At 55.0% G+C, this 24,386-nt stretch overlaps 3 protein-coding genes across 3 annotated transcripts; all 3 read left to right on the forward strand.

Moving 5' to 3' along the window:
• Nucleotides 1-12,503: 12,503 nt before the first annotated feature.
• LOC138732025 (octapeptide-repeat protein T2-like) lies at nt 12,504-13,160 on the forward strand. Its single transcript, XM_069878369.1, has one exon. The coding sequence runs from the start codon at nt 12,504-12,506 to the stop codon at nt 13,158-13,160; it is 657 nt and encodes a 218-aa protein (XP_069734470.1).
• An 839-nt stretch (nt 13,161-13,999) lies between these two features.
• On the forward strand, nt 14,000-14,464 carry LOC138732026 (octapeptide-repeat protein T2-like). Its single transcript, XM_069878370.1, has one exon. It carries the CDS (start codon nt 14,000-14,002, stop codon nt 14,462-14,464), a length of 465 nt encoding a protein of 154 aa, XP_069734471.1.
• Nucleotides 14,465-18,669: 4,205 nt separating this feature from the next.
• On the forward strand, nt 18,670-19,659 carry LOC138732027 (octapeptide-repeat protein T2-like). The gene has a single exon (XM_069878371.1). It carries the CDS (start codon nt 18,670-18,672, stop codon nt 19,657-19,659), a length of 990 nt encoding a protein of 329 aa, XP_069734472.1.
• The last annotated feature ends 4,727 nt before the right edge of the window (nt 19,660-24,386 follow it).

A 24,386-nucleotide genomic window follows, 5' to 3' on the forward strand; every position in this document is an offset into this window, starting at 1 on the left:
GGAATGCGTGAGCAGCTGCAGCACAACCGGACGGCCAGTGCTGGAGCAACACGCCACATCCCAGGGAATCTGCAAAGGGTCACCAAGAATTGTTTCCTCTTGGTCTTGTTTTTGTTTAAGGGGAAGGCTGGTGAAGTGCTGGGAGCGGGGGCAATACTGCACTGCTTTCCTGCGGATTTCACTAAGATGATGCAGCTTGCATTTTGTTGATGGGAGCATCACGGAATCAAACACAGAGACCAATATGATCAGCAAGTGTTCACTTTATTGAGCTTAGCTATTTCTTTATAAACCCTTTTTGGTTACATAACTGGGTGCCCACGAGGGTATCTACAGTGTATTACTGGTTAAAGGTAGCTATCCATAAGGCCATTACTAACATATTATTGGCTAAACTATTGCAAATGCTAAGAAACCAAGTTACACTAAAATTAACTATGTTGATAGTTCTCTTCAATTGTTTTTCTTTCAGCTGGTGCTCATTCCTCCTGAACTAGCTGCTGCATTCCTCCCAGCTGGCCCCTGTTTATCTTTTGGCTCTCTGTTTCAAGGCCTTGTTAGAGTTGTTCAGTATTAAACAATCTCACAGCATCCAGGCCTTGTTCTCTGTAGAATGTTCCCACAGTGTTTCAATTGATTTATGAGTGCAAACACACACAGAGGTCTGCACCAGCTCAACCAAGGCAATTAAAAACCTGATGCTAACTTAATAGGTTCGAGGTTCACTACAAGCAAAACTTAAATGCATCTCCAGAAGAGTGGCACACTGAGCTTTGGCTGGTGCTTCAAAGGCACACGTCCAGGCCAACGTCCTTGCTCCCTGCCGTGCAGACCACTAGAGCAACCAACCCAGAAGGACACCTATGTGACAACTGAGGTCTCTTCACAGAGTGTTCAAAGTCTGTAATACTGAATTTAGGGTTTTCAAATGTGATCCATTTGCCCCAGCTGGAATCACTTGACCTGCAAAGTACCTTTCTATATTAAAACCTCATATAGCAAAAAAACAGTGTCAAAGTCACATACAACTTGTCTCCTGCAAATAGAAAGCCAGGAGATGGTTAAGATCCAAGTTCATAATAACCCACAGTCCTTATGTACAGAGGCTTCAATAAAAGCTTTTGATTTAGCCCATCTTACTTAGTAACTTGATTTTCTTGTTCTTAATAAATTCTTTCTGACCTGAAAACAACTTTCCTTCCCCACTAGTATAACATAAGTACCTTAATTAAATGGATGTGAACTGAACCTCATACCTGCTAGCAGGGGTGAGCACACCAAACTGGGAAAAATAACATCTCGTTCCACTGATCTCATGCTCATTTGCAGCCTGGATAGGAGCCAAGACTTTCACAAACGTGCCCTCACTGCTATTTCACAGAAATTGCTGTGTAGTAGCATACTAAGTGAAATCACTAAGCAGGCAATTCTCAAGTACAACAAAGTATCCTTTGCATTAAAACATTTTTATCTGTGTAGCTAACGTATAGTCAGTGAGACCATCTCCCATCATGGAGCACCTTTCTTGGTTAATAAGAAGTGTTTTCCTGATTAAAAAAAAAAAATAAGGAGGGTAGAAAGAAACTCTTAGTTTTGGTCAAGTAAAACCAAGGCTAAAGAAAATTTCATTAAAGACAAATTTCATCTGACATCTTTAAAAGTTCCTCCATAACCACTGTCTTATGACTATTTCCCTGGTACGCATTTCCATTTCATATCAGGCTCATCTCATTTAATTCGACTTGGCAAGACAACGGCAGCATGCTAGTGAAAACAGGGCTTTGCTGACATCCAGACACGCTGAAAAATGAAATAGCTCTTAAGGAGTCACTTCTTGAAATACTTCTAGACGTCCTTAAAAATATTCAGCTCTTGCAAGATTGCCCATTGAAATTGTACTTTCTCAAGTAACTCGGAAAGGAACTTGATTTTTCATAGAACCACAGAACAGTTTCAGGTGCAAGGGACCTTAAAGCCCATCCAGTTCCAGCCCTGCCATGGGCAGGGATACCTCCGACTGGATCAGTTGCTCCAAGCCCCATCCAGCCTGGCCTGGAACCCTCCAGGGATGGAGCAGCCACCCCTGCTCTGGGCAACCTGGGCCAGGGCCTCCTCACCCTCACAGCAAAACACTTCTCCCTAAGATCTCACCTCAATCTCCCCTCTTTCAGCTGAAAACCATTCGCCCTTGTCCTGTCCCTGCCCTCCATGATCCAGAGCCCCTCCCCAGCTTTCCTGGAGCCCCTTTCAGCACTGGAAGCTGCTCTAAGGTCTCCCTGGAGCCTTTTCTTCTCCAAGCTGAACAACCCCAATTCTCTCAGTGTGTCCTTGCACAGGAGGTGCTCCAGCCCTCAGATCATCTCTGTGGCCTCCTCTGGCCTCGCTCCAACAGATCCACGCCCTTCAATATCCTTTTTCATGTCCTGATCTATACCATCCATCTACTTAGAAATCGTATATGCAAACACATACTCATCCTCTGAGTACTCCTTAAACCAAGCTGCATACTCAGCAGGAGCCAACACATTTGCCTCAGTTCCATCTATCTTCTAGCAACCAGGAGCATTAATTAAGCACCAGTGACATCAACACATGCACTTTGCTGAACCAATTTGTGAACACTGATACAAGCAAGTAGAAAAAAAAAGAACTAAAGCAGCCAAGGAAGAGGAAGAGCTGATTACACAGGTGAACAAGCAGCCCAGGGATGTGAGGATACAACCATTCACCACCATGCATAGGACCAGGATGGCAAAACGTACCTGTCCATAACAAAGAAGTTCTGACATTGCTTCACATTTTCTCATAGAAAAGCAGAAATATGGCTCATACTCAAATAATCATCACCAGTAACTGTTTTTGCAATTGCCATTTCAGCTTTTGCACTGAGGCTCGGTCTCACATGGCGAGCCAGCTCACACCACAACACTCAGAAAGCTCTCCTTACCCTAAGCTTGCATTGAGGGTTTACTGTTTCTATCCCACTGAAGTATTATTAGCCTCATCAACCTTGCGTTTTTCTTTATCCTAGTTATTTAAGGGAACTTTTTCCACCTGATCCAGACAAAAGCCTTTCATTTAGCAGCCAGAGATCAAAGTTAATTTGCTTATATCCAAGGGCTTCAGAAAAAAACACGATTAAAAATATATCCTCCCAATTATACTCGCATTCTCAGAACTGTGAACAGGCGAGACAGAAACATGGCAAATACCCCCTACATCAGACCCCTGCCTGATGCCTGTTCAAGGTTGGGATCCTGCCTCCTGCCAAGGTCAGCACTCAGAAAAAAACACAGAGGAGACTTCTATGGGGGCGGGAAAAAAGCAATGGAGACCATCTCTCAATAACATCCTGCATGAACCTTCAGTCACCTTGGATTTGTATTCCCAGGTGTGACGTTTCAGAGCCACATTTCCAAAAGGATCATCAAGCTCCTCCTCCTTCCCTTGCCAGGAAGCTGTCGACTGCGATGAGGTCTCCCCTCACTCTCCTTTTCTCCAGGCTGAACAGACCAAGTGACTTCAGCCACTCCTCCTACAGTTTCCCCCCCACTAAACCCTTCACCAACTTTGTGGCCTCATCTGGACGCTCTCCAGTAGCTTTAGATCTTTTTTTTTTTATCATTTGGAACCCAAAATTGCACACAGGGCCCAAGGTGGGGCCACACCAGTGTGGAATAGAGCAGGATAACCATCTCCCTTTACCAGCTGGCAGCTGGATGCACACCAGGACACAGTTGTCCCTCTTGGCTGAGATTTCACAGATTTCTTCATCCTTCACGGTTGGGAATGACCTCATGGTAGCTTTTAATTTTTCCCTGGGGTAACCAATTAAATATTTTCTACTTTATCCTTTAAAAGAGACTTTGAGGTCTTTAATTTTTAAAGCTACTTTCTGATTTGTTCCGAATACTTCATCTAGCAGCCAAGGGAAGAAGAGCACTCAGCACACATTTTACTTAAAACCTGTCTACTCCAAAAAATATTTCATGAGTCCAACTTGATACTTAATGTTAAAAAACTGTGCACACTTGGAAGTGTGCAAATCAAAGGAGGAACTGTAAACTAGGACATGGGAACAGAAAGAAAACACACCCAGTGTCAATAGGATGTCCCTAAATCCATGATACTCCACCAAGAGAGACTGTCAACTCAGCTTTTGCCAAGGTACACCATGAAATTCCCTTCAGATGTTTCCAAGAAAGAATATTTAATTGCTGTCCAAGAATGCAGACTTCGCACTGATGAACTCTCAGCGTCTTTCTGGGACAATTCTAGCCCCGTTTCCAGAGAAAAATGGATTTATTTAGCTGCACTGCCTATGTTGGTCCTCCCAGACCAATTTTCCCAAGATTTTTTGCAACAGTTGGCTAAATTTTAGCCGAGTTTGACAAAGTAGTAGGTGTTTTGTGGGTATGTAATTATCTCTTCCCAAAAATCACATATAGGGCTGAGGAAAGAGACCTAGACTAGCACTCAGAGAAAAAGCTTGAACACCTTGTTATCCTTCTGACTTCAGCAGTTGACCACCTAAACCTCACTCAAAAGCTGTGCTAATAATTGGTTTGCTAATAGCTGCAGGGTGAAGGACAGCAGTAGAGGTGTCAGGAGGGAGACAAGAGTGAATAGGGTGGAGACTCACATAGAAACCAGCCTTGATAGGCATCAGGGTTTCTACTATCGCGGCCTCTCTTTAATGAACTAAAGGGTTTGTACAGTTGCCTTCCCTCCAGGACCTGTGAAATATCAGGAATCACAGGGCTCTCACCAAGACAAATGACAAGCACTAACTAGACACATCTGCTTATCTGCACTCACCTTTCTCCTTCTGGGCCTTAAAAAATAAAACTAAAAATGCAGTTGGCTCCTTTGTATTAGCTTCAGAAGAAGAGCAAGCAGTTTAACAGCACTGAAATTAAGCTTCGTAAGCATTTTCTTCATTAAGGAGCATGAGGCATGTTGCAGGGGAAAGTACCAGATACACTTCAGCTTGCAGGGCTGCCAGTCCAGCCATCAAATTCTCCTCCAAAAATCAGAATACAGACATATGGTAGATACCGAGTTTTACTAGCCCTTAAGGGCTGTCCATTAGCATGCTCTAACAGCCAATAGGTTGCAAGTGCGCTCCAGCTTTGTGAAACACCGTGTACGAGAGAGCTGGAGCGCTGACCCGGGGTACATTCAGCCTGTGGGAGATATGTTTTTGTCATGGAATAACCCCAAGCAAGTCACACCACTTCTGCATGCCTCAGTTTCCCTACGGGTAACTAGAAGCTGTTGGGAAGATCTCCTGATCCTTGGGGAACGTTGGAGGAAACCTGCTCCAGTTCCCTCCAAAAATTAGACCCCAACTGCAGTTAAGCAGCATATGGACTACTAGCATAAACTACTTGAATGGCATCGCGGATGGTCTTGCCAGTCACCAACCCAGCTGGTATGACAGGTATGTCATTCTGGGAAGCATCTCAAGAAATCTCTTTCCGTTCCGCTGTATTTGCACATACCATCAGCAAGTATTTCTGTGCTCCTCAGCTCCCGGAGGAAGTCCCATCATTGGGAATAGTAAAGCCAAAGCACAGATGTCTTCCCTTTTCCTCCAGAGTAAGAACACTTGGATTGGTACTTCTACTTGTTCCTGGAGACTTCTACAGTCTTCCAGAGGATGGTACCTGATGGAAGTGAGGTCCCCCTTCGCTGCACTGCTCCCCTAAGGAGAACAGCTGTTCCCATGGGGCAGTACAGGCATTTGTCTTGCTAACATCACGGCACATCAGGAGAGTCCCTGCCCCAGATCAACCACTGATGGACAACATCTAGTCGAGAACATTGGCCTGCAGGAGAAGAGGAGGACACGGGAGGTCTGACCTACAGCTCCCAAGAGACACACGGCTTGTGGACAGGTTTGGAGCTGGAATGGTTCTAAACCATCCCCTCATCCTTCCTCACACTTCAGTTTTCAACTAAGTCCCAGCAGGCTGTATGCATCCACTTCTCCCTCATAAAAACAAAAGTGCTTTATGAACATTTTTCATAATCAATACAATTGGCTGTTGCTTTCCAAAAGACTTGACCAGCATCATAGTGAGAAATTGAGGTCAGTTCACCAAGTTCACCATCTGTAGCAGAAAGTACTAGTGTACAGTGACTGCATTGGCAACCTCTGTTGAACTGCGTGGAATTTACAGCATATATTTAATTTGGAGGTTTGTCTACTTTCCCATAAGGCTTTTTAAATAGGTATCTAACAGGTATCTGCATATACAGTACTTTGCTGGAAGTGCTTAGGCATTTATAATGAGATATCAATAAAATGCATTTACTTTATTTGGTGTACTAACTATTTCATTATGAATGATTGAGTATGTATTGCAATTTGTGTTTATAAAAACACTAGGAGTTTCCACAAAAGGTTTGTTCATTAGTTACAGCACGTTATCAGCAGGTATAAACAGGGAATTCTGAACACACTCCCTGTGTGCAGTAAGGAGAAGGAACAAGGTTAAAATACCTTGGCAGGGCTTCTCCTGGAAAAAATTATGTTGGTTTATTAAAGTCATAATCCATGCTGTGAATTTGTATCAGCAAAGCTCTTCAGACACACTAGCTCTTGAGCAAAACTAAAATGCCCCTTGCCATGAACTCAGTGCCGTGTGCACAAACATTTGTGCGCATCAGCATTAGATTAGTTCTGGCCACTTCAGGGGCAGAGGTGGCAAATCTCACCCTGCAGATATTTTTGTTGATAATGCGTTCTCAAAGCCAGAGAACAGTGTGAAGCCATGTGACTCACCAGGTCACCGCATGAAACCATGGCACAAATTGTGCCTACTGCTTGCCACCAAGCCGTTGAGTAAACATCTGAAGAGAGACTAAAATAGCAGGAGGAAAATGAATGAAGTGGAGACAGGACGCAAGGCTTCCAGATGCACTGGTATTAGTCACTGGTGGTCTTATCTCACAGAAGAGAAACAGATAAGAAACTAACAGATAACGAACTAATGATGTTCTACTCAAATTATGTTAAAATCCTACATGATAACAGTTAGCCAACTGTATCCTGGGATGCATCAGAAGCGTGACCAGCAGGTCACAGGGAGCATTCCACTGCTCTGCTCAGATGAATCCTCATCTGGAGTTCTGGAGACCTCTGGACAGGAAGGAGTCCAGAGGAGGCCACAATTATGGTGCCAGGAGGGCACCACAAGGCAAAAACAGGACAGAAGGAAATGCCTTCTGGTATTGACAGACACAGAAATGTGAGAAGAGAATTGAGGGGGGAGAAGTTTACCAAGACAGCTAAAGGCAAGTGTGTATTCCCCCCATAAAAGGTAACCTACAGAACTGGAAGCAAATGTTATTGGAGAATCTAGTCCAAGACCCACGTTTATTTACACCCTGTGGAGTTTTCTGCTATTTACTATGACGTGACAGCATCAGGGAGGAGTTACAAGTCAAGTCACGCTTGCACAATTCACCCCAGTCACACCCCACCAGCAAATATACCACGCGTGCCTGAACTGCCGCTCAGCCTGGGATCTGCTCTAAAACCTACCTGGGGACAGTTCTGCCCTTTCCAGTCTCTGACTCATTGTTTGGATGGTAACTGCGTTACACAAGCACATATGAAAACACAGTAACCGCCACTGCAGTAAGTGCTGACGTAAGAGAACTGCTTTGTTCATGCTTTATGAGGCTATCTGCCCAGGAGTTGTTCTTCTAAATAAAGGACCCTTAGGAGCAAGGCTTCAGCAGCATATGGTCCGTGTAAAGCATTAGATGGTTTTTGCTGAAACAGGGATAACGATTACCTTCTTCTGTCCCAAAAGCCAGCTTAGCTCGGTTACTCCTGTCCTGACAGAAATATTAATTTTGAAATGCATGGCAAGGGAAGAGGTTTATACAGGCAACCTGAAGTTAAGAAGCAGTTAACACTGCTTCTTTAGGATTAACACTGCTTCTTTGACAGCACCCGGCAGCAGGATGGTGAGTTGTGAGGTGGGGTGGAATTCTTGAGGTGGTGGGAGCTTCCTGGAGCCAGGAAAATCCTAGAAAAAAACAGGAGGGGGCGGGGTCCTGCCAGCCCCCACACGCTGGTCCCGCGCGGAGCCTGACGGGAGGGGGCAGACCCAGGGGCTACCGCAGGAGATTTAAACAGTCTCCTTGGTAGCACTGCAAGGAGAAGCAGATGAACGGGAGCAGGCGAAGGCGAGCGCAGCGAAGGGGAGCAGGCGAAGGGGAGCAGGCAAGGAAGAGCGCACAAAGAGGAGCACGGCAAAGAGGAGCACGCGAAGGGGAGCACGTGAAGGGGAGGCAGCGAGGAAGAGGAGCGCGGCGAAGAGGTGTAGGCGAAGGGGAGCGGGGCGAAGGTGAGCAGGTGACGAAGAGCACATGAAGAGGAGAAGGCGAGGAAGAGGGCGTGAAGAGGAGCAGGCAAGGAAGAGTGCAGCAAAGGGGAGCACGGCGAAGGGGAGCGTTGCGAAGGGGAGCACGGCAAAGAAGAGCACACGAAGAGCAGTACAGTGAAGGGGAGGTAGCAAGGAAGAGCAGGCGAAGAGGAGCGCGGCGAAGGTGAGCGCACGAAGGGGAGTGCGGCGAAAGGGAGTCAGCGAAGCGGAGGCGGCAAAGGGGAGACGGCGAAGGGGAGCAGGGGAGGAACAGCACGGCAAATAGGAGCAGGCGAGGAAGAGCGCGCGAAGAGCAGTACGGTGAAGGGGAGCGCGGCGAAGGGGAGGCGACAAAGGGGAGGCGGCAAAGGGCAGCGTGGCGAAGGGGAGCGTGGCAAAGGGGAGGCGGCGAAGGGGAGGCGGCGAAGGGGAGCGCGATGAAGGGGAAGCGGCGAAGGGAAGCGCAGCGAAGAGCGCGCAAAGAGGAGCAGGCAAGGAAGAGCACGGCGAAGGGGAGCATGCGAGGAAGAGCGCGCGAAGAGCAGTACGGCGAAGAGGAGCGCGGCGGAGGGGAGCTCAGCGAGGGGGAGCGCAGCAAAGAGCGCGCAAAGAGGAGCAGGTGAGGAAGAACGTGACGAAGGGCAGCGCGGCGAAGGGGAGCAGGCAAGGAAGAGCGCGCGAAGGGGAGCAGGTGAGGAAGAGCGCGGTGAAGAGGAGCAGGCAATGAAGAGCGCAGCGAAGGGCAGCGCGGTGAAAGGGAGCAGGGGAGGAAGAGCGTGCAAAGGGGAGCAGGCGACAAAGAGTGCTGCGAAGGGGAGTGCGGCGAAGGGGAGCATGCGAGGAAGAGCGCGCGAAAAGCAATACGGCGAAGAGGAGCGCGGCGGAGGGGAGCTCAGCGAGGGGGAGCGCAGCGAAGAGCGCGCAAAGAGGAGCAGGCGAGGAAGAACACGACGAAGGGCAGCGCGGCGAAGGGGAGCAGGCGAGGAAGAGCACACGAAGAGCAGTACGGCGAAGGGGAGGCGGCGAAGGGGAGGCGGCGAAGGGGAGGCGGCGAAGGGGAGCGCGGCGAAGGGGATGTGGCGAAGAGGAGGCGGCGAAGGGGAGCGCGGCAAAGAGGAGCGCGGCGAGGAAGAGCACACGAAGGGGAGCATGATGAAGGGGAGCGCAGCGAAGGGGAGCAGGCGACGAAGAGCGTGCGAAGAGGAGCAGGCAAGGAAAAGCGCGGCGAAGGGCAGCGTGGCGAAGTGCAGCGCGGCGAAGAGGAGCAGGCGAGAAAGAGCGCGGCGAAGGGGAGGCGGAGAAGGGGAGTGCGGCGAAGGGGAGCAGGCGGCGAAGAGCGCACAAAGAGGAGCAGGCAATGAAGAGCGTGGCGAAGGGCAGTGCAGGGAAGGGCAGCGCAGCGAAGGGGAGCAGGCGAGGAAGAGTGCGGCGAAGGGCAGCGCAACGAAGGGGAGCAGGCAACAAAGAGCGCACGAAGAGGAGCAGGCGAGGAAGAGCGCGGCAAAGGGGAGCGCGGCAAAAGCGGGTGGAGAAGGGGAGGCGGCGAAGGGAAGCGCGGCAAAGGGGAGCGCCGCAAAGGGAAGGTGGCAAAGGGCAGCGCGGCGAAGGGGAGCAGACGAGGAAGAGCGCGCGAAGAGCAGTACGGTGAAGGGGAGCAGGCGAGGAAGAGCGTGCAAAGAGGAGCAGATGAGGAAGTGTACAGCGAAGAGCAGTATGGCGAAGGGGAGCGCGATGAAGGGGAGACGGCGAAGGGGAGCACAGCGAAAGGGAGGTGGTGAAGGGCAGCGCGGCGAAGAGGAGCAGGCAAGGAAGAGCGCACGAAGAGGAGCGCGGCAAAGAGGAGCACGCGAAGAGGAGCGCGGTGAAGGGGAGCAGGCGACGAAGAGCGCGGCAAAGGGGAGGCGGCGAACAGGAGCGTGGCAAAGAGAAGCGCGGCGAGGAAGAGCACACGAAGGGGAGCGTGGTGAAGGGGAGCGCAGCGAAGGGGAGCAGGCGACGAAGAGCGCGCGAAGAGGAGCAGGTGAGTAGGAGTGCGGCGAAGAGGAGCAGGCAAGGAAAAGCGCGGAGAAGGGGAGGCGGAGAAGGGGAGGCGGAGAAGGGGAGTGCGGCGAAGGGGAGTGCGGCGAAGGGGAGTGCGGCGAAGGGGAGCAGGCGGCGAAGGGGAGCAGGAGGCGAAGAGCGCACAAAGAGGAGCAGGCGAGGAAGAGCGCTGTGAAGGGCAGCGCGGCAAGAAAGAGCACGCGAAAGGGAGCAGGTGAGAAAAAGCGCAGCAAAGGTGAGCGCGGCGAAGGGGAAGTGGAGAAGGGGAGGCAGCGAATGGGAGCAGGTGACGAAGAGCGCACAAAGAGGAGCAGGCGAGGAAGAGTGCAGCGAAGAGAAGCAGGTGAGGAAGAGCATGACAAAGGGGAGCAGGCAAGGAAGAGCGTGGCGAAGAGCAGTACGGCAAAGGGGAGCGCGGCGAAGTAGAGCAGGCGAGGAAGAGCGCGCGAAGGGGAGCAGGCGAGGAAGAGCGCGCAAAGAGCAATACGGCGAAGGGGAGGTGGCGAAGGGGAGCACGGCGAAGGGGAGCACGGCGAAGGGGAGCACGGCGAAGGGGAGGCGGCAAAGGGGAGGCGGCAAAGGGGAGGCGGCAAAGGGGAGGCGGCAAAGGGGAGGCGGCAAAGGGGAGGCGGCAAAGGGGAGGCGGCAAAGGGGAGGCGGCAAAGGGGAGGCGGCAAGGAAGAGCTCACGAAGAGGAGCGTGGCAAAGAGGAGCATGCGAAGAAGAGCGCGGCGAAGGGGAGGCGGCAAAGGGGAGCGCGGCGAAGAGCATGTGAAGAGGAGCAGGTGAGGAAGAGCACGGCAAAGGGCAGCGCGGCAAAGGGGAGCAGGCGAAGGGCAGCACGGCGAAGGGGAGCAGGCGAGGAAGACCGCGCGAAAAGCAGTACAGCGAAGGGGAAGCGGCGAAGGGGAGCGTGGCAAAGGGGAGGCAGTGAGGAAGAGCACGCGAAGAGCAGTACGGCAAAGGGGAGATGGTGAAGGGCAGCGTGGCAAAGGGCAGCGCGGTGAAGGGGAGGCGCCGAAGGGGAGGCGGCGAGGAAGAGCGCGCGAAGAGCAGTACGGCGAAGGGGAAGCAGCGAAGGGGAGCATGGTGAAGGGGCGTGCAGCAAAGGGGAGCAGGCAAGGAAAAGCCCGCGAAGAGCAGTACAGCGAAGCGGAGCGCGGCGAAGGGGAGTAGGCGAGGAAGAGCACAGTGAAGAGGAGCAGGCAAGGAAGAGCACGTGAAGAGGAGCAGGCGACGAAGAGCGCGGCGAAGAGGAGCAGGCGACGAAGAGCGCGGCGAAGAGGAGCAGGCGAGGAAGAGCGTGCGAAGGGCAGCGCGGCAAAGGAGAGGCGGTAAAGGGGAAATAGCGAAGGGCAGTGCGGCGAAGGGGAGGCACGGAAGGGGAGGCGGCGAGGAAGAGCGCGCGAAGAGCAGTACGGCGAAGGGGAGGTGATGAAGGGGAGCATGGCTAAGGGGAGCACAGCGAAGGGGTGGCGACGAAGGGGAGGCGGTGAAGGGCAGCGCGGCGAAGGGGAGGCAGCAAGGAAGAGTGCACGAAGAGGAGCGCGGCAAAGAAGAGCACGCAAAGGGGAGACAGTGACGGGGAGTGCGGCGAAGGGGACCTGGCGAGGAAGAGCACGGCGAAGGGCAGCGCAGCGAAGGGGAGCAGGCGAGGAAGAGCGCGTGAAGAGCAGTACAGCGAAGGGCAGCGCGGCGAAGGGGAGCAGGCGAGGAAGAGCACGCAAAGAGGAGCAGGTGAGGAAGAGCACGGGAAGAGCAATACTGCAAAGGGTAGCGCGGCGAAGGGGAGCGGGGCGACAGGGAGGCGGCAAGGAAGAGCACAGCGAAGGGGAATAGGCGAGGAAGAGCACGCGAAGGGGAGCAGGCGAGAAAGAGCGCGCGAAGAGCAGTATGGAAAAGGGGAGGCAGCGAAGGGCAGCGCAGCAAAATGGAGGTGGTGAAGGGGAGCACGGCGAAAGGGAGCGCAGCGAAGGGGAGGCAGCAAAGTAGAGCGCGGCGTAGGGGGAGCGGCGAGGAAGAGCGCGCGAAGAGCAGTACGGCGATGGGGAGGCGGTGAAGGTGAGCGCGGCAAAGGGGATGTGGCGAAGGGGAGGCGGCGAAGGGGAGGCGGCGAAGGGGAGCGTGGCAAAGGGGAGGCGGCGAGGAAGAGCACGCAAAGAGCAGTACGGCGATGGGGAGGCGGCGAGGAAGAGCACGCGAAGAGCAGTACGGCGAAGGGCAGTGCGGCAAAGGGGAGCAGGCGAGGAAGAGCGCGCGAAGAGGAGCAGGCAAGGAAGAGTGCGCGAAGACCAGTACAGCGAAGGGCAGCACGGCGAAGGGGAGCAGGTGAGGAAGAGCGCACGAAGAAGAGAAGGCAAGGAAGAGTGCGCGAAGAGCAGTACGGCGAAGGGCACCGCGGCAAAGGGGAGCAGGCGAGGAAGAGCGCGCGAAGAGCAGTACGGTGAAGGGGAGCGCGGCGAAGGGGAGGCGGTGAGGAAGAGCGTGCGAAGAGCAGTACGGCGAAGAGGAGGCAGCGAAGGGGAGCACGGTGAAGGGGAGCCGGTGAGGAAGAGCACAGTGAAGGGGAGTAGGCGAGGAAGAGCGCGCAAAGGGGAGCAGGCGAGAAAGAGTGCGCGAAGAGCAGTACGGCAAAGGGGAGGCGGCGAAGGGCAGCGCAGCGAAAGTGAGGTGGTGAAGGGGAGCACGGTGAAAGGGAGCGCAGCGAAGGGGAGGCGGCGAAGTAGAGCGCGGTGAAAGGGAGCGCAACGAAAGGAGGGCAGTGAGGAAGACTGCACGAAGAGGAGCGCGGCAAAGAGGAGCTTGCGAAGGGGAGGCGGCAAAGTGGAGCAGGCGAGGAAGGGCGCGCGAAGAGCACTACGCCGAAGGGCAGCACAGCGCAGCGAAGGGGAGGCGGCGAAGGGGAGCGCAGCGAAGGGGAGGCGGCGAAGGGGAGCGCAGCGAAGGGGAGCGCGGTGAAGGGGAGGCGGCGAGGAAGAGCACAGCGAAGGGGAGTAGGCGAGGAAGAGCGTGCGAAGTGGAGCAGGCGAGGAAGAGCGCGCGAAGAGCAGTACAGCAAAGGGGAGGCGGCGAAGGGCAGCACGGCTAAGGGGAGCACAACGAAGGGGTGGCTGCAAAGCGGACGCGGCGAAGGGGAGCGCAGCGAAGGGGAGGCGGCAAAGGGGAGCGCAGCGAAGGGGAGTCGGCAAAGGGGAGCACGGCGAAGGGGAGGCGGCAAAGGGGAGCGCGGCGAAGGGGAGGCGGCAAAGGGGAGCGCGGCGAAGGGGAGGCGGCAAAGGGGAGCACGGCGAAGGGGAGGCGGCAAAGGGGAGCACGGCGAAGGGGAGGCGGCAAAGGGGAGCGCGGCGAAGGGGAGGCGGCGAGGAAAAACGCACGAAGAGCAGTACGATGAAGGGGAGGCAGCGAAGGGCAGTGCGGCGAAGGGCAGTGAGGCGAAGAGGAGCAGGCGAGGAAGAGCGCACGAAGGGGAGCAGGCGAGGAAGAGCACGTGAAGAGCAGTACGGCAAAGGGGAGGCGGCGAAGGGCAGCACGGTGAAAGGGAGGTGGCGAAGGGGAGCACGGCTAAGGGGAGCGCGATGAAGGGGTGGCGGCGAAGGGGAGTATGGCGAAGGGGAGGTGGCAAGGAAGAGTGCACGAAGAGGAGCGCGGCAAAGAGCAGCATGCGAAGGGGAGGCAGCGAAGGGGAGGCGCGGATGGGGAGGCGGCGAGGAAGAGCGTGCAAAGAGCAGTATAGCGAAGGGGAGAAGCCGAGGAATAGCGCACGAAGAGCACTACGGCAAAGGGGAGGCGGCGAAGGGGAGCGCAGCGAAGGGGAGGTGGCAAGGAAGAGAGCACAAAGAGGAGAGCGGCAAAGAGGAGCATGCGAAGAAGAGCGCGGCGAAGGGGAGGTGATGAAGGGGAGCGCGGCGCAGGGGAGTGCGGCGAAGAGCTCGCGAAGAGGAGCAGGCAAGGAAGAGCACAACGAAGTGCAGCGCGGCGAAGGGCAGCGCGGCGAAGGGGAGCAAGTGAGGAAGAGTGCGCGAAGAGCAGTACGGCGATAGAGATGCGGCGAAGGGCAGCACGGCGAAGGGGAGCACGGTGAAGAGCGCACGAAGAGGAACAGGCGAGGAAGAGCACGCGAAGAGGAGCAGGCAAGGAAGAGCACGACGAAGGGGAGCAGACAAGAAAGAGCACAGCGAAGGGGAGTAGGCGAGGAAGAGCGCGCGAAGGGGAGCAGGCGAGGAAGAGCGCGCGAAGAGCAGTACAGCAAAGGGGAGGCAGCGAAGGGCAGTGCAGCGATAGGGAGGCGGTGAAGGGGAGGGCAGCAAAGGGGAGCGCGGCAAAGGGTAGCAGGCAACGAAGAGCACGCGAAGAGGAGCAGGCGAGGAACAGCGCGGCGAAGAGCAGTACAGCAAAGGGGAGCATGGCTAAGGGAAGCGTGGTGAATGGGTGGCGGCGAAGGGGAGGCATCAAGGAAGAGTGCACGAACAGGAGCGCGGCAAAGAGGAGCACGGGAAGGGGAGGCGGCGAAGGGGAGCGCGGCGAAGGGGAGGCAGCGAGGAAGAGCGCGGCGAAGGGGAGTAGGCGAGGAAGAGCGCATGAAGGGGAGCAGGCAAGGAAGAACGCGCAAAGAGCAGTACAGCGAAGGGGAGCGCGGCGAAGGGGAGCAGGCGAGTAAGAGCACACGAAGATCAATACGGCGAAGGGGAGAAGGTGAGGAAGAGTGCACGAAGAGGAGCGCGGCGAAGGGGAGCAGGCGAGAAAAAGCACGGTGAAGAGGAGCGTGGTGAAGGGGAGCAGACGACGAAGAGCGCGCGAAGAGGAGCAGGCAAGGAAGAACGCGCAAAGAGCAGTACGGCGAAGGGGAGGCAGCAAAGGGGAAGGCAGCAAAGGGCAGCGCGGCGAAGAGGAGCAGGCGAGAAAGAGTACGGCGAAGGGGAGTGCGGCAAAGAAGAGCGCACGAAGAGGAGTGCGGCAAAGAGGAGCACACGAAGAGGGGCGCAGCAAAGAGGAGCACACGAAGAGGGGCGCGGCAAAAGGGAGCACACGAAGAGGGGCGCGGCAAAAGGGAGCAAGGCGAAGGGGAGCAGCCGACAAAGAGCGCGGCGAAGAGGAGAAGGCAAGGAAGAGCACGCGAAGGGGAGCAGGCGACGAAGAGCATGGCGAAGGGCTGCGTGGCGAAGTGCAGCGCGGCGAAGAGGAGCAGGCAAGAAAGAGTGCACAAAGGGAAGCAGGTGAGAAAGAGCGCGGCGAAGGGGAGGCGGAGAAAGGGAGACGGAGAAGGGGAGAGCGGCGAAGGGGAGCAGGCGGCGAAGGGGAGGCGGCAAGGAGGAGCGCAAGAAAAGGAGCGCGGCAAAGAGGAGCATGCGAAGAAAAGCGCAGCGAAGGGGAGGCGGCAAAGGGGAGCAGGTAAAGGGTAGCGCAGCAAAGGGGAGCAGGCGAGGAAGAGCGTGGCGAAGGGCAGCGGGCGACGAAGAATGCGCGAAGAGGAGCAGGCAATGAAGAACGCGGCGAAGGGCAGCGCGGCGAAGGGCAGCGCGGCGAAGGGCAGCAGGCGAGAAAGAGCGCTGCAAAGGGGAGCGCGGTGAATTGGAGGTGGCGAAGGGGAGGCGGAGAAGGGTAGAGCAGCAAAGGGGAGCAGGCGGCGAAGGGGAGGCGGCAAGGAGGAGCGCAAGAAGAGGAGCGCGGCAAAGAGGAGCACGCAAAGAAAAGCGTGGCGAAGGTGAGGCGGCAAAGGGGAGCAGGTAAAGGGGAGCGCGGCGAAGGGGAGCAGGCGAGGAAGAGCGCGCGAAGAGGAGCAGGCAACGAAGAGCGCACAAAGAGGAGCAGGCAATGAAGAGCGTGGCGAAGGGCAGCGCAGCGAAGGGGAGCAAGCGAGAAAAAGCGCGGCAAAGAGGAGCAGGCGACGAAGAGCGCGCAAAGAGGAGCAGGCGAGGAAGAGCGCGGCGAAGGGCAGCGTGGCGAAGTGCAGAGCGGCGAAGAGGAGCAGGCAAGAAAGAGCACGCAAAGGGAAGCAGGCGAGAAAGAGCGCGGCGAAGGGGAGGCGGAGAAGGGGAACAGGCGGCGAAGGGGAGCAGGCAGCGAAGAGCGCACAAAGAGGAGCAGGCAATGAAGAGCGCAGCGAAGGGCAGCGCGGCGAAGGGGAGAAGGCGAGGAAGAGCGCGCGAAGGGGAGCAGGCAATGAAGAGTGCGGCGAAGGGCAGTGCAGCGAAGGGGAGCAGGCGAGGAAGAGTGTGGCGAAGAGGAGAAGGCAAGGAAAAGCGTGGCGAACAGCAGTGGGGCAAAATGCAGCGTGGTGAAGAGGAGCAGGCGAGAAAGAGCGTGCGAAGGGAAGCAGGTGAGAAAGAGCGCGGCGAAGGGGAGGCGGAGAAGGGGAGGCGGAGAAGGAGAGCGCGGCAAAGGGGAGCAGGTGGCGAAGAGTGCGCGAAGGGGAGCAGGCAATGGACAGCACGGCGAAGAGGAGCAGGCGAGGAAGAGCACGCGAAGGGCAGCGTGGCAAATGGCAGCGCGGCAAAGGGCAGCGCAGCAAAGGGGAGCAGGCGACGAAGAGTGCGCGAAGGGGAGCAGGCAATGAAGAGCACGCAAAGAAGAGCAGGCGAGGAAGAGCATGGCGAAGGGCAGCGTGGCAAATGGCAGCGCGGCAAAGGGCAGCGCAGCAAAGGGGAGCAGGCGACGAAGAGCATGCGAAGAGGAGCAGGCGACGAGGAGCGCACAAAGAGGAGCAGGCGACGAAGAGCGCGGCAAAGAGGAGCAGGCGACGAAGAGCGCGGCAAAGAGGAGCAGGCGACGAAGAGCGCGGCAAAGAGGAGCAGGCGACGAAGAGCGCGGCAAAGAGGAGCAGGCGACGAAGAGCAAGGCAAAGAGGAGCAGGCGACGAAGAGTGCGCGAAGGGGAGCAGGCGAGGAAGAGCGCGCAAAGAGCAGAACGACGAAGGGGAGGCGGCGAAGGGGAGCACGGCGAAGGGGAGGCGGCAAGGAAGAGCGCGCGAAGAGCAGTATGGTGAAGAGGAGCAAGGCGAAGGGGAGCACGGCAAAGGGGAGCAGGCGAGGAAGAGTGCGTGAAGAGCAGTACGGCAAAGGAGAGGCAGCGAAGGGGAGTGTGGCAAAGGGGAGCAGGCGAGGAAGAGCATGCGAAGAGCATTATGGCGAAGGGGAGGCGGCGAAGGGGAGCACGGCAAAGAGGAGCAGGCGAGAAAGAGCGCGGCGAAGGGGAGCGCGTCGAAGGGGTGCAGGCGAGGAAGAGCACGGCGAAGAGAAGCGCGGCAAAGAGGAGCACGCGAAAAGGGGCGCGGTGAAGAGGAGCACAGCGAAGGGGAGCAGGCGACGAATGGCAGCGCGGCGAAGGGGAGAAGACAAGGAAGAGCACGCAAAGGGGAGCAGGCGAGGAAGAGCGCGGCGAAGAGGAGGAGGCAATGAAGAGCGTGGCGAAGGGCAGCGCGGCAAGGAAGAGCGCGTGAAGAGGAGCAGGCGAGGAAGAGTGCGGTGAAGAGGAGCAGGCAATGAAGAGCGTGGCAAAGGGCAGCGCAGCGAAGGGGAGCAGGAGAGAAAGAGCGCCGCGAAGGGGAGCGCGGCAAAGGGCAGCGCGGCAAAGGGGAGCAGGCGACGAAGAGCGCGCAAAGAGAAGCAGGTGAGGAAAAGCGCGGCGAAGAGGAGCAGGCGAGAAAGAGCACGGCGAAGGGGACGCGGAGAAGGGGAGGCAGAGAAAAGGAGCAGGCGGCGAATGGGAGCAGGCGGCGAAGAGCACGCGAAGAGGAGCAGGCAATGAAGAGCGCGGCGAAGGACAGCGCAGCTAAGGGGAGCAGGCAAGGAAGAGCACGCGAAGGGGAGCAGGCGAGAAAGAGCGTGGCAAAGGGGAGGCAGCGACGAAGAGCGCGCAAAGAGGAGCAGGCGAGGAAGAGCACACAAAGAGGAGCAGGCGAGGAAGAGCGCGGTGAAGGGCAGCGCAGCGAAGGGGAGCAGGCGAGAAAGAGCGCAGCGCAGGGGAGCGAGGCAAAGGGGAGAGCGGCAAAGGGGAGCAGGCGACAAAGAGCACGCGAAGAGGAGCAGGTGAGGAAGAGCGCGGTGAAGAGGAGCAGACAACGAAGAGCGCTGCGAAGGGCAGCGTGGCGAAGTGCAGCACGGCGAAGAGGAGCAGGCGAGAAAGAGCGTGTGAAGGGAAGCAGGCGAGAAAGAGTGCGGCGAAGGGGAGGCTGAGAAGGGGAGCGCAGCAAAGGGGAGCAGGCGGCGAAGGGGAGCAGGCGGACAAAGAGTGCGAAGAGGAGCAGGCAATGAAGAGTGCGGCGAAGAGGAGCAGGCGAGGAAGAGCACACGAAGGGGACCAGGCTAGAAAGAGTGCAGCGAAGGGAAGGCGGAGAAGGGGAGACAGAGAAGGGGAGCAGGCGGCGAAGGGGAGCAGGCGGCGAAGAGCGCACGAAGAGGAGCAGGAAATGAAGAGCACGGCGAAGGGCAGCGCAGCGAAGGGCGGCGCGGTGAAGGGCAGTGCAGCAAAGAGGAGCAGGCGAGCAAGACTGCGCAAAGGGGAGCAGGCAAGGAAGACCGCGCGAAGGGGAGCAGGCGAGGAAGAGCGTGGCGAACAGGAGCGCGGCGAAGGGGAGCAGGCGAGGAAGAGCGCGCCGAAGGGCAGTGTGGCAAACGGCAGCGTGGCAAACAGCAGCGTGGAAAGAGCGCACGAAGGGGAGGAGGTGAGAAAGAGCGCGACGAAGGGGAGGCGGCGAAGGGGAGCGCGGCGAAGTGGAGCAGGCGACGAAGGGGAGCAGGCGACGAAGGGGAGCAGGCGACGAAGAGCGCACAAAGGGGAGCAGGCGACGAAGAGCGTGGTGAAGAGGAGCAGGCGACGAAGAGCGCGGCGAAGAGCAGTACGGCGAAGGGGAGGTGGTGAAGGGCAGCGCGGCGAAGGGGAGGAGGCAAGGAAGAGCGCACAAAGAGGAGCGCGGCAAAGAGGAGCACGCAAAGGGGAGGTGGCGAGGAAGAGCGCACGAAGAGCAGTACGGCAAACGGGAGGCAGTGAATGGCAGCGCGGCAAAGGGGAGCAGGCGAGGAAGAGCACGGCACAGGGGAGCAGGCAAGGAAGAGTGCGAGAAAGAGCGCGCGAAGGGGGGCGCGGCGAAGGGGAGCAGGCGACAAAGAGCATGCGAAGGGGAGCAGGCGACAAAGAGCACGCGAAGGGGAGCAGGCGACAAAGAGCACGCGAAGGGGAGCAGGCGAGGAAGAGCGGGCGAAGAGGAGCATACGAGGAAGTGCGCGGTGAAGAGCAGTGAAGCGGTGAAGGGGAGCGCGACGAAGGGGAGACGGTGAAGGGGAGCGCGGCGAAGGGGAGACGGCGAGAAGAGCAGCACGGCAAAGGGGAGCACGGCAAAGGGGAGCACGGCAAAGGGGAGCACGGCAAAGGGCAGTGCAGCGAAGCCTCAGTAATCAAAACCCAAGAGGCAGCCCCAGGCCCCAGTATAAGACTTTGCACAGTTGCTCAGTCACAGGTTTAACTAATAAATTCAGCTCTATTTTGCTCACAAATTCAGTTCACAACTTCTGCTTGGAGAGCCTAAGGTGAAAACCTGACCTCCTTGAGGTCAGAAGGTGTTTTCTCCACTCCCTACTCTAACAGATCAGTAAAATATGTTTATATTTATTTCTGAACTTAATGTTGTAGGCAAGAGACTAAACCAAGGACTTCACTAGAGTTCATTTAGCGTGACTATCAGCTATTTATTGCCTGTGGGGCTTGATCAGACACTTAATGTTATGTTTCCACCCACATTTGCTACCAGAGATGCTGCAAAACTGTGCAAAACCTGCCAAGAGCACATGATGGGCACCCGGGTGCTTCTCACACAGATTTTGCACAGAGTCGCATGTCATTTCTTGTAATTCTCATTAATATTCACACACTCCTTTTCTCACAGAAGTTCTCATAAATAATATCTCCTTCTATGAATGCTGATGAGGAATGGACAGAAAGGATCAGAGATAACTCGCTGGAAAATTTGTTGTTCTGATTGGAATAAGTGTTCCCACACATCTCTCCACTCTCTTCATTCAGGCACACGCTTGCAGAAGTCGTCCTTTTCATTATTAATTGGGTTTAGTTTCCTTTATTTACAGAAACTACCTTTCGGCCTAGCACTACAAGAGCAAGTCAACATGACACCATTAGGAATAATTACATCTCAGTTTTTGCACAGAAATAACTTATTACCCCGGCTGCTGAAGCAAAATACGTCAGTCACAGACAGTTTTCCTTCCAAGACACTGCAACTTCCTTCATCAGAAATATAACAAGCAGGATCCGATTGCTGCCTGCAATCTATAACTGGCAAGGGATTCACATTAGCACTTCAGGAACAACTGATGTTACACTGCAAACTATCTCACCCTATTCTATATCCCTCCGAGATCATCACCCAGCCACTTTGAGGGAAGTCACTTCTCTCAGGTTGCTAAACACACCATCAAAGGCTTCCAAGAGATTATTCCAGACTAAAAAATCCTGTGCAGCAAGATCATTGGGAACAAGAAATTAGCTGCTGATTAAGAAAGATCATCAGCACTTTTGGAAAGGGCTCTAACCCATGTGCTAGGCAGGCTTACGTTACGTGTGCTGTTGCAACAGAGGCTTTTCAATCATCTCTTGAACAGCTATAATCTGTATCATCTATTTTGGTCACAATGGAGAACGTTAAGTTGCTTGCACCCTCTGAGGCTCCTAGGCCTTGGGACATGATTCCCAAACACATTTTAGCACATGCTGAAATAGTTGCCTGTCAAGGAACGGTGCCTTGAATCACAGTTAATCCCCCACGCAACTTGCTGTTACCCAGCCACAAAGAAAACAGGTGATCACCGCACAGCTGCAGGGGCGATGCTGCCAGGAGCACAAGGAGGCAGGAAAAGCAGGTGCAGGTTAACTCTTGCACATGAACAGCTCATTAAAATGAATTACATCCCACAGACTCACAGAGGCAAATTCAGGATGTAATGACAGTGCCTGACTTTCAAGATCTTGACTTTGCCAACTTACTAATGTCCCCAGCTCATGGATTCCTAAAAAATTAAAAGCCAAGAAGAAAAACTATCCTACACTCCAGCAGTGCTGATTTCTTACACATTTAATCAGCAGGATTTGGATGTTCAGATCCACAGCAAGACCCTCAGTTAACCGACAACGAGGAGCAGTACAAAGCTGTTAAAGCTCTCACTGACCTCCAGAACAAAAGGATGGAGGTGATGATTGTCAACTGTTTATGAGACAGGAGATACAAATGCTTGATTAGTGGCTCCAACTCCATACACATCAGATACACCTTGCCATCCCCAGCCTCATCCTAATGTCCTCATCCTTCTCCGTCACCCTCAGCAGCTCCTCCCAGATCACCTCCCACCTCCGATACCTGCTATTTCACCCACAGCTCTTCCCGATTCTCCCTTGTTGTCTACTCTTCCTCAATAATCAAAACCCAAGAGGCTGCTTTTTTTTTTCAGGCAGCTTCCTCCACTATCTGGAACAAAAGGTGTTTCCAGCCACCTAGAAGCTCTAAGACTGAAACAGCACATCTATAATCTATTCCTTGGGCTTTGTATAACGCAAATATAGTCTCTTTGAGAATGTATCACTTCTCATGCACCTGTCACATTTAAGCACAGGCTTCCACTCAGTTCATGCTGTATTTTAATGCTACATTTGGACATTTCCCAGCCTGCACATTCTCCTCCTGTACCACCCCAGGGCTCTTGTACCAACTTCCACTAGGCCTTTGATGGAGAGCAGCCAGACTGCTCATTAGCCCGTTATGAAGCTGCTCATCAGTCCCACTCCCAAGTTCCCCATTACTTCAGTGGTAGAGCTGCAGTAATTGGGCTGCATATTTTTCAGGCCACGATTAGCATTGCTTCAGCCAAGCGCTAACGGCCCGTCCTGCGGCGTATCCCACCACATCTCCTCGACGCCAACGCAGTTGCAGTTTTATCACCGCTTTCGGGTTCATCCTGTCTATTCGACAGGCAAATGGGGAGTCTTAACAACTTGCTCAGTGACCTTTGTTCTCAGCACTGCTTCTTGCCTCACCTGCCTGGAAAAGGGTGAGAACGGACATGTTATGTCACCCAATGGCTGCTATAAAGGCCTAGACAACTACCTAAGAGCGTGATTCAAAAGCATGATTCAAACCTGGCCAGCAAATATTTAAAAGCTTCAAATAGCCATTTTACAAACATGTTAATATGGACAGCATGCCCTGATCCTGCCATTGAAAGAATCGTAGAATGGCTTGGGTCAGAAGGGACCCTAAAGACCATCCAGTTCCACCCCTGCCATGGGCAGGGACACCTCCCACTGAATCCGGTTGCTCCAAGCCCCATCTAAGCTGGCCTGGAACCCCTCCAGGGATGGGGCAGCCGCCACTGCTCTGGGAAACCTGGGCCAGGGCCTCCCCACCCTCACAGGAAACGATTTCTTCCTAAGATGCCACCTAGATCTCTCCTCTCTCACCTTAAAAACATCCTCTCCTTGTCCTATCCCTGCACTCCCTGATCCGGAGCCCCTCCCCAGCTTTCCTGGAGCCCCTTTCAGTACTGGAAGTTGCTCTAAGGTCTCCCCACAGCCTTCTCTTCTCCAGGCTGAACAACCCCAAATCTCTCAGCCTCCAGAACTGGATGCAGGGCTCCAGGCGGGGTCTCACCAAAGGGGCAGAATCCTCTCCCACATCTGCTGGTCCCACTGCTTTGGATGCAGCCTAGGACACTGCTGGTTTCTGGGCTGCAAGCGCACGTTGCGGGCTCACATTGAGTTTCTCATCTCTCAGCACCCTCAATTCTTTCTTTTCAGGGCTGCTCTCAATTCACTCTCTGCCCAGTCTGGAGGTGTGCTTCTCTCTGCTTTGGCTTTTAACAGCTCAAAGGTAGCACTGGGAAGGTGGACTTTTGCCCAAGCTCAGTGCGCACTGAGGGAAAGCCCTGCCTTGCCCTCTCCCGCCACAGCTGGGGCCACAGCTGATGGAGACCCTATGCCAGGGCTTGATATGAACTCGCATGGCCTCCTCCTCCCCAGAGCCACGCTGCCAGAGCATTCTGTGAGCCCCAGAACCACAGCTCGTCCAAAAGCAGCTGGGATCCATGAAGCAGGTGAGGCTCAGCAGGAGGTGGGCAGGACAACCGTGGGCACAGCAGGACAGGGTCAGGCTCATCAGTGAGACAGGACAGCCAGGGACAGACCTAAGTCTATCTGCAGGGACAGGGCTGCCACAGACACCCCTGTCCATCCTGGTGCCCACAGTCTTCGCGTGGGTCAACTTTTTCCAAAGGCAAATGAGCAGTAACCAGGTGCTGTTCATGCTGTTTCTAGCCCACGGTGGGCTTCCTCATCCCTGTATTCCAACTGTATTCCCTACTTTCCAGATGGTCAGGGTGACTGGAGAGCAAGCTTAGTGCCGCCTGCGCTGGCCCCCACCCTGCAGAGTACAATCCAGTAAGAAAATCTCCCCTAAAACCACTAAAATCAGAGGTTTCAGCCCTCACCTCCGGTCCATTTTGTGCCAACGCTGACTGCTCACCACACTCTGCAAAACCTATCCGGTCACTTGGACTGCAAACAGTAAGGTGGAAACAACTTGCTCCTGGCTGGTTTGATAACAAAAACTACAGATCCAGCACAGCAAACTGGCCACCACAGGGATGCAGGTGGACTCCAAGTATTCAGGGCAGTTTTACAATGGCCAAACTTTGTTGCTAACAAAGAAAAAAAGACACCATCTTCCACAAATGCTTACAAAGTAAGTGGAAAAGCTTTGAAGCCCAGCTCTAGGAATATGCAGAGCTGGTTCAAAAGAATATTCATGAGTCCTTTATTTTCTTCATGCCTCAGATACCCAGCTCGAAAACTTACAAGAGAGATTCAGCCAAGTATATTCCTATGTAGTGAGGAGAAGCAGCAAATGCTTTTGTATTCCATGAGCTCAGAGGGTCACAAATTCTGAACCACTGAAAATGAAATTCT

The sequence above is a fragment of the Phaenicophaeus curvirostris genome, chromosome 29 (assembly GCF_032191515.1).
Source record: "Phaenicophaeus curvirostris isolate KB17595 chromosome 29, BPBGC_Pcur_1.0, whole genome shotgun sequence".
NCBI classification, from domain to species: domain Eukaryota; kingdom Metazoa; phylum Chordata; class Aves; order Cuculiformes; family Cuculidae; genus Phaenicophaeus; species Phaenicophaeus curvirostris.

Bases quoted from the DNA above. Each gene is read 5' to 3' on its own strand.
- LOC138732025 (XM_069878369.1), top strand. From the start codon at position 12,504: ATGTGGCGAAGGGGAGGCGGCGAAGGGGAGGCGGCGAAGGGGAGCGTG.
- LOC138732026 (XM_069878370.1), top strand. From the start codon at position 14,000: ATGAAGGGGTGGCGGCGAAGGGGAGTATGGCGAAGGGGAGGTGGCAAG.
- LOC138732027 (XM_069878371.1), top strand. From the start codon at position 18,670: ATGAAGAGTGCGGCGAAGAGGAGCAGGCGAGGAAGAGCACACGAAGGG.